This window comes from Enhydra lutris, unplaced genomic scaffold (genome assembly GCF_002288905.1).
Source record: "Enhydra lutris kenyoni isolate GAN:26980312 unplaced genomic scaffold, ASM228890v2 scaffoldscaffold29, whole genome shotgun sequence".
NCBI lineage: Eukaryota > Metazoa > Chordata > Mammalia > Carnivora > Mustelidae > Enhydra > Enhydra lutris.
In genome coordinates this window covers 21014674-21023890 of record NW_019154113.1, presented here as the reverse complement: position 1 = coordinate 21023890, position 9217 = coordinate 21014674, and the positions used below count along the sequence as shown (strand labels likewise).

Genomic DNA, 9217 nt, shown 5'->3' with positions numbered 1-9217 from the left:
AGAAAAAAGTGTTTTACATTTTTAGTACCACGAGGCCCGAGGGCTGGCGTTAGTCCACCTGCCTGCATTGGAATTAAATTCAGGGAAATCACAGTGGAAGGGACTCCAGGCTGCGAGTGTGCAGTTCCCCTCCCCCCATCCCTCCTGGGCCCCCTCCCCCAACCCCCTGGCTGCGCCCCCCTGCTCCTGTGCTGCCACTGATTGGCCAGCAGGCCCCGGACCTGGCCAATCGCTCTGGGCCGGTTGTCAAGGCAACAAGGCACGCTAACAAGGCAGGTGGGGGAGGCAGGCCGGCTGGCTGGTCGCTGGCCTGAGGGCAGGATGGCGCAGAACCTGTACGGTCCGGGAGTGCGAATGGGCAACTGGAACGAGGACATCTACCTGGAGGAGGTAGGCATGTGCAGCTGGTGCGGCCTCCCCACTACTGAGGAACCTCCCCGCCCCACCCGCCCCAAGTCCTTCTGCCCCCCCCGGGCCTCCTTCTCACCCAGCAGACACCCAGTAGCCTAACAACCCACCCGGGTCCGGAAGCCCCAGGAAGTTCACCTGCTGTCCCACACCGCCAAGTCTCACACCTGCTCCTTCTGCAGGTCCCTTAGTCTCCAAACCTCCCTCAGCCCAGAGCCCCACAAGTTCCCTCCGTCCTTACAGACTTAAGGGTTTCAGAGGCTGAGGTCTGGTGAGGAGGAGGCAGGCTCTCTGTGGAGGTCCCCCCCCACCCCTGTCATACACACACCCTCCTAGGCGTCCCTGTGGTGTCCCTTTCCCTGACGTTACACTCAGACAAGGCCCTGAGCCATCAGGCATCCATCTAGCTGGAGGGGGGGCGGTTGGTGGGGGCAGCAGTGGACAACCAGGGGAGACCTGCACTGTGGACACATGGTCATCAAATGTTATTCATGATTGTCTCTGGACGGGGTAATCAAGGGTGAGGGCTTTTTTTTCTTTTTCCTTTTTTTTTTTTTTTTTTTTTGGTATGTGTCATTTTTTTCAAGCCTTCTACAAAGAAGTAAAAATATTAAAGCCAAAACAATTTTCACCATTCCCATTAGGCTCATCTTTCTTTTTCTCAGAATGTGCTTTTTCAGCTTGACGTGCTTCTGACCTAGAAGCTACTGGGGTCTGTAAATTGAGGACCATTGTTGACCTTTGGGTTTTTTTTCATTTTCTCTTTCACCAGGAGCGCATGAAGGACTTCTTGGAGAAGAGAGAAAAGGGACAGCTTCTCATACAGAGAAATAGGAGACTCAAAGAGAATCTTTTGAGACCGGTAATTTTAAATTTGAGCGCTGTCCTCAAAATTGTATCGAATTAAGTGTGTGTGTTAAGCAAGCAAACGTTCCATAAATGAATTATCATCTGGAAGATACCATTGTCCTCCTTCTAGAGCTGAAAACCACAATGTTTATAATCCCCTAAGATTTTAGAAACGTAGGCTAAATCTGCTCTTAATTACATTTACCCGCATTTTCCAGGATCAGTACAGGAATCTGTAAAATGCCCCTTACTCAGTGCTCAGGACATTTCCAGTGAGTCTGAATCATTTAAGAGTGGGTTCAGCATGTGATTTTTCATTGGCTTTCTTACTCTGTTTGGGATTTGGGGGGGACGTTGGTAAAGTGGGAGGGGGTCGGCCGCAGGAAAAGGAAGAGAACGAAGGACTTGAGGGAATGCAAGTTATCACAAGTTCCCCGAGTAATGTGGCCCCTCTTGGAACGGGTCCTCGACAGTGAAGTGGGGAAGGGGCATCTGGCAGGGGTCTCTGCACTGGCTGTTGAGGAAACACCTGGGTTGTCTGAAAAACAATTTAAATTGTAGATGCAGCTTTCCATCACGGAGGACGGGTACCTTCGCTGTGGTGACAAAGTGATGCTTGTGAATCCAGACTACCCTGAGACAGAAGCTGATTTGGTTTTGGGCGGGGACCTGAGCCTCTGCATGACTCTGGATGAAATTAAATCGCCCCTGAGTGACCAGTTAGAGGTGCCCTGTGGGCTGAGCGCAGCTCGAACCAAGATCCCTGTTGGCAGAAACACTTTCATCATTTTGAGGTACGGACACTTGAATTTTCAACTCATGTTTATCATAAATATGTTTTCACTTCCAGCTTCAGGAAGCCCTGGGACCGTAGCCGTGTCGTCTAGGACGCTCTCTGTGCTTCCCGTCCTGCTGCCTCCCCCCGGGGTTACTGTTGGTGGCCTTCACTTGCCCTTCCCCTTAAACGTCAGGACAACTGCTAATTTGTGTTCCGTTATAAATGCTTCATTCAAAAGTATTGGATCTAGGAAACTAAAATTGTGTTCTGCCTAGAAACTGGGTTTTCCTAATAACATCTCAGGATGCTTGGAGCTCATTGGAGTGTCTCTCAGTGTCGCTATTTTTAGAACAGAAATAGTCCCGTGCAAGGTGGCACTATGCGGGATTTGTTACTTTGTAATTATTCGCTAAAACTGTAGCTGAGATCTTGAAATCGTCCATTAAATCCTTAGAGAACAGATACATAGTAACAACAAAACAGGATTGCTTTTACTGTGATTGAACAACGATGGCAATGTTTTCATGACAAAAGTACAGCCATCCTTTAAGTCTTAATTTTTTTTTTAAAGATTTTATTTTTTTTGTCAGAGAGAGCACAAGCAGGGGGAGAAGCAGAGGGAGAAGCAGGCTTCCTGCCAAGCAGGGAGCCCGATGTGGGACTTGATCCACGATCCCCGGATCATGACCTGAGCCGAAGCCGGTGGTGTGGGCGGTTTGCCGGCTGAAGCACCCAGACGCCCCTCCTTTGAGTGTTGGCTTCAGAGTTCCTTCGAACACTGAGAAGTTCTGTCAAGACAACTAAAAGTGGACCACAGCTTCTGTGTCCTGGAGCATTAGGAGGGAAGACTGTGTTAAGTGTGTATACCTGACCAGGAGGGCTCTTTATCCAGATGTCCATGCCCCTGGCCACAACCCCTCAATGGAAGACAGCTCGCTGTGCTCACACGGACGGACGCTCCGCACACTGGCCACGGCGGAAGCGGGGGTGGGGCAGGGGGATAGGGACAGGATGTCAGCTAGATTTGAAGGCCCAGAGAAATGACCATTTTGAAAATGTTTAGCTACCAAATCAGCTAATGTGTGTGAAAGACATTATCAAGAAAATTGATTTTTTTTTAAAGATTTTATTTACTTATTTGACAGACAGAGATCGCAAGCAGGCAGAGAGGCAGGCAGAGAGAGAGGAGGAAGCAGGCTCCCCGCCGAGCAGGGAGCCTGATGCGGGGCTCGATCCCAGGACACCAGGACCATGACCTGAGCCGAAGGCAGAGGCTTAACGACTGAGCCACCCAGGCGCCCCGAATGTAGAAAAATTCTAATAGAGAATTGACATGATGCTTATTTTTCCCTGACAGTGCAGACAGAAACGCCATGGGCCAGGTCCTTAGATACGGACAGAACTTCTGCCTTGCGACGACGGGAGGATTTGAAGACAGAATGGTGAGTCCTCACAGTGCACGGTGTGTGGGGCCAGGCGATGGTTTCCATGCGGCTCATGGTCACCTGTGGAGATGGACAGAGGACTGTGTCGTGTGGGCTTTGCCTCTGGCTTGTGGAACCTCTGCCTGCGGCTCTCGGGCCACTTCTTGCCTTGTAGCTTTCCGAAGGACAGAAACAGACCCTTAGGCGCTACGGAGTAAGGGAGAAAACGCTTTTTGCAATGCAGCCGACGGCGGGCACAGCTTTCTGCCACCTCCACCTGCAAGTTGATGGTTGGATTAATTAATCGTCGTCTGATAGCGGTCAGTGTCACCAAAGCTATCGAGGTGTGTTGCCCGATAACTATTCTGGTTTTTGTAACTTGATCTTTCTCTTTCCCTCGGAGATGAGGAGGGTAACAGAACCAGATAAATCTGGGTCTAACTCGAGCCGAGATGTCTCTCTCCGGAGTGGGACCTCGGATAAGTCATTTAACTTTTTCGAGCCTTTCTCATTTATAAAATGGGGATTAGTAAACCTTACTACATGCCATACACAAATGCACACACACTTAATCATCCAAATAGGTCTTTGAACTAGGGACTGTTTTACCCCATTTTAGTGATGGGGAAACTGAGGCACGAGGTCAGGTGATCTTGCTCCAAGCCGCTCAGGGGTCCAGTGGCAGAAGGGGTACCATTTAACCATTTCTCGCTGAATCAAAGCTTCCATGATGGTACGAGGTAACGTTATTTATTACCTTTTGTGCTGCCAGGTAAAATCAGCACTGCCAGTTAAACCCCTATACACCTTAGATGGTAAGCCGCGGCCTGAATTAAGAAAAAAATGTAGAAATTAGAGAAAATACCATATTGTTGCAGGGGGGTGCGTAAATCACCCTTGTCTTATCCAGAGGTTAACATTACTAACATTATTTTCTTTTACACTTTGTTCTCTCAGAATGGATTTAAAATAGAGAGGGCCACCTGGGTGGCTCAGTGCGTTAAAGACTCTGCCTTTGGCTCAGGTCATGATCCCAGGGTCCTGGGATCGAGCCCCTCACTGGGCTCTCTGCTCAGCGGGGAGCCTGCTTCCCCTTCTCTCTGTGCCTGCCTCTCTGCCTACTTGTGATCTCTGTCTGTCAAATAAATAAAATCCTTAAAAAAAAAGAAATAAAATGCAGAGAAAGTTACAAGCCCCAGAAGAAGTAGATGCACCATTTCTGGTTTCTCTCTCTCTCCTCCTCGATCTCCCTTCCCTTACTCTCCCCCCACCAACGCTGTCCTTAACTGTCCCATCTTCTTTGTCTCCTGTAAATCTTTCGTCCTGTGTCCGTGCACTGACCTGTGTTCAGTATCTGCTCTTCCTTAGGTTATAACATTTTGTCATTTTCTTTGTCATGTTCCCTCCCATTTGCTTCTTGGATTTTGTTATTTTATTATTTTATTTTATTTTTGGCTACGTGGCTTTGAGGTCAGAGTTGTTCTAACATATTTTTGAGTAACGTATACACTGTGTTTTCCTTCATAATCCCTTCCATTGCTCAGAGCCCTATAAAGTCTGCTCTAGAAATACCACGAAAAGACAAACTTTTATCGACTTCTCGGTGGCTGAAGTTTCACTTTTGTTTCTGGTTGTTGTTTGTCTGCTTGAGATTTATTTTGGCGCAGGCTTCTGTGGAGACATGCGATTTCCCCTAAACGACTAATAAGCTGCATTTGTGTTGTTTCTTGAACGATGACTCCTTTCCTCTCTGACACGCACATCTCCCCGTAGCATCACTCTGCAGACTGCTTGCTGTCTCTGAGCTTCCTGTTCTAACCCTTTCAAGCCAAATTGTGTCTTTTTATTCTAGAATTATGCTTTACAGTATAATGTGTATTTTGACTGCACGTTGGGCCAGTTTTCTCTCATTACACTTTTTTGAATTATATTAGGAATTAGTTAACCTCTCAGTTACATGTAATTATTTCTGCAAGTCCCTCTCCCTGGGGGAGGGGGGGATAAAAAATCACGTGGCATTTTATTGGCACTGGAAAATTCCATAAATTCACATATTTGATGCTTCATGACATTTCTTTTTCTGAGAGGTCTCCCCATTTATTCGTTTATTCTTTCTTATCTCTCTGTTAAGTTCTGTGGTTTTCTTCCCGGGGATTCGATGCTGATCCCGCTGAGGTTGTCCCCCAGTATCTTCTGCTGTGGACGGCCCTTATGGGGGGCCCTTAGTTAGTTGCAAGAAAAATGTAAGAAAGCCGCTGCTGTTGAGACTCACCTCTGGTGAAACCTCACTCTATTCTCTCTCGTGGTTCTCTGGTTAATTCTCTTAGGACATTCAGGTCTGCGGTGCTTTCATTCTCAAGGGACAGTTCAGTCTCTTCTCAAATTTTCTTATTTCCGTTCCTCGTCTGTGAATTAGCAAGTACTTCCAGGGCATTCGTTAAAAAAATCGGGTATGGCCACCCTTCTAGAGTTGTGCCTGGCTCACTATTATTTCTCTTCACATTAACACAATGGAGTTTGTGGTCTGAGGTAGACAGTCTTTGCCATTTGAAGTGCAGGTTTTCAGTTGCCCTGGATTTCCCCGATCACCGAGAGCCCGAGTGTGTCTTGGGCCGGTCTCTCTTCCCTGTCTACATCCTACTCATGGTCATGGCCACGGCTCTCCCTTCCTAGTGCTCTTGGGCCTGTCTTTTCATCCCCAGTGCCAGGACCTTGGTCCACGCTGGATCCCTCTAGTCTGTCCTGACCTCAGACCATAGGAGACGCACGCTGCCCGGTCGATGCTCTAGGGGCTCAGGTCTGGTTAGTGCTGCCGTCCACGGTGGCATCTAAGGTCCTCTGTGATATGTCCCCGCCCTCCCTGTCCACGTGCAACCAGCCCCTCGGGTGCCCAGCCCCGCACTGCCTCCCCCTCAGAGGCTCTCCTGAGCCCCTGGGTAAGTGTGTGTCCTCGCCTCTGCCTGCCAGCAGCCCCTCCCATCCCTGCCAGCCTGTCCGACCTTCCTAGAGTCTATGGGTGCTTCCAGGCCTGTCCTCCATCACTGTCTGGCTCGCCAGGAAAGGCCTCCAAGAGAGTAACTCACTTCTGCCTTCCCCGCAGCGAGCGCCTCGTGGCCTAGCTTTGCCCATGAGAACCTACCCAGAAACAGCCTCCAGGTTCGGGGTGAAGGTCAATCACTAAAGAACTAACCAGCAGCTTATGTTTCCGACTTTTCTGCAGGTTGGGCCCGGTAACAGGGCCTGAGAGCTGTTGAATAAGTCCCCTGCGGGGAGGTCAGCTCCAGAGAGCCGTCCTCGGGGGCCCACGGTGAATGTCGGTGACGGTGTTGGTTGTGAGGCACTTCCCTTCATGCAGCAACACTGTTTCTAAGAAGCAAAACTGGGGTTCTGGCCTGAGCCCTGGGAAGGAGGAGGGGGAGCAGGGATGGGATGAGGAGGAGAGAGAGCGGGTTTGGCACCCAAAGGAAGGCAAAGCAGTGAGGGTGCTGGGGGTGGTAGCCTCAGCCTCCTGCGATGACGTCTCTAAATGGAGGAAACCCGAGTGTTCTCACACCATCCCCAAGAAGGGGCTTTTCCAGAACTGCGCTGGACCGTACCTGACACCACGCCGGTCGGTGGTTCACCCCCCAGCTTCTCCAGCCGTGTGACGTAGCTCACCCCCACATTGTCATTTTCAGCTGTATTTATCCAGTGACCACAGGACCCTGCTGAGGTCATCAAAGAGGTCTTGGCTCCAGGAGGTGTACCTGACCGATGAGGCCTCCTACCTGAACTGCTGGCAGGCCGCCTTCCTGGACCCCCAGCTCCGCCTGGAGTGCGAAGGCTGCCCCGTGCTGGTGAGTGCAGCCTGGGCTCTAGGGAGCTTCCCGGGAAGCGGGGCTCTGCTCGTGACGTGACGCCATCGGGAAGCGGGGGTAATTCTCTGCCGCTGTCTCAGTACGCCTTAGCTGTGGGAGGGAAGCCAGGGCCAGGCTCCTGCTATATCAGCTGGGAAGGGCGGCTATGGGGAGACCTGCGTCTTGGACAGGGCGCACGGTTTGTCTGTGTTCGGGTGGGACCCTCCTTGGCTGCAGGGTGGCCTGATCTGACGTGGGCATTTCTGATGCTGCGTAAGTCCTACGGGAGTGGCGAGGGCTTTGCTCTTCCTCACGGTGGTTAGCTTCCAGGAGCCAGGAGTTTGAAACAATACGTATTTTTTTCCTGGGTTATAAACAAAATATATGCTCGCCGAAGGAAAAATCAGAAAAGCACAGCAAATAAAATGAAAATAACCAGTAATTCCACCACCCTCCAGAGAGCCCCGCTGGCATTTATCATCTCTGTCTTTTTCCATGCATGTCTCTTTATTTTATTTAATTTCAATTTTTTTTAATGAAATAGGACATCAGTGATATCCTTATCTTCTCCACTTAGAAACACTGCTGGTTACATCTCATGTTGTGAAAAATTTCCAGTGTGGCTCTGAGGGATTCTAGGATGTTCTGTCCCCTGTGCACCTGCAACAGTGTATGAAATCCATCCATTAAAGTCTGGCTTCTAGGTTATTTCCATCTCTCTATTTCACTGAACTACATTTAAGTGAATATATAGTATATTTCCAACTTTTCGCCTTTAGGAATTGGAGGTCTTAGTTCGTAATGCAAATAACACACTCTCTTCATCTTTAAAGGCAAATGCAAAAATTATCCTCAATCACTCCCAAACGAACCGGGGGCTGGCAGCCCACAGACACCTGTTCTTAAGGTATGTGTTGCTCAATTCAGCTAAATGCCACGGATAGGGGCACAAAGACATTCGACTGATGTGATTATATTTCTGTATTTATTTTGGAGGGGGAGGGCAGAGGGAGGGAGAGAGGATCTCAAGCAGACTCCCTGCCCAGCGCAGTGCCCTACATGGGGCTCAATCTCACAACCCTGAGACCGTGACCTGAGCCTAAATCGAGAGTCAGAAGCTCAACTGACTGAGCCACCCAGACGCCCCAAGAAGCTCGAGTTAGAGTGTGGACACACACACGAGTGCTTTGATGATGAAGGGTTGTCACAAAAGATTCAAAGGTGTGGCAAATCCTGCCCGAGCCCTGGCGTCCCACAGGTCCTTGCCCGACGAGATGACTGTAGCTGTGGTGGGACCCTGTGTCCCTCATCACCACGCAGGCAGGGGCAAGGTCCGGCACACACGTATCCCAGAGGGACCTGGGGCTCAGACGTGGGCGGACAGAGTTACTCACCCAGAACCACTGCTCTGTTTCCAACCGGGGTCCATTCTCTCCCGACCCAGCGGCTGTTTCGGAAAGGAAGTGGAAGTGGCTGCTCACACACACCTGGATTCGCACCGAGTCGAGAAGCCGAGGAACCACTGGATGCTGGTGACTGGGAACCCCCGGAGAGACTCGTCCACCATGCTGGACGTGCCCAAGCCGCCGGCGGAGGACGCCCGAGCCCCGGAGCAGGATGCCCGAGCCCCGGAGCAGGACGCCCGAGTCCCGGGACAGGGCGCGGACCCCGGGGGGCAGTGACCCCGGGCGCGCGTGCTCAAAAAAACCTGGCTTTGCCAGGTCATGCCCCAAGCTCTCTTTAAGCCGGGCGTCGACGTCCCTGAACCCGAGGTCGAAGCAAAGGCTATATGAAGGTTATTGACTTCCTGGTGGGGTCTGGGACACAGGAAACACTGGCTCCAGGAAAGAGCTCCTAAGTGGTATTTGAAGGTGACAGAGGACTCTCCTTTGTCGGGTCTAAATTCCTGGAGAACTTTAGCT

The 9217-nt window shown here is 50.5% G+C and overlaps 1 protein-coding gene across 1 annotated transcript; it reads left to right on the top strand.

Annotated features, from left to right (window-relative positions):
• Window positions 1-321: 321 nt before the first annotated feature.
• LOC111152725 (cilia and flagella associated protein 161) lies at window positions 322-8977 on the top strand. The gene is made up of 7 exons (XM_022511308.1): window positions 322-390; window positions 1181-1270; window positions 1819-2051; window positions 3393-3477; window positions 7137-7295; window positions 8129-8202; window positions 8740-8977. Exons 1-7 carry the CDS (start codon window positions 322-324, stop codon window positions 8975-8977), a joined length of 948 nt encoding a protein of 315 aa, XP_022367016.1.
• The last annotated feature ends 240 nt before the right edge of the window (window positions 8978-9217 follow it).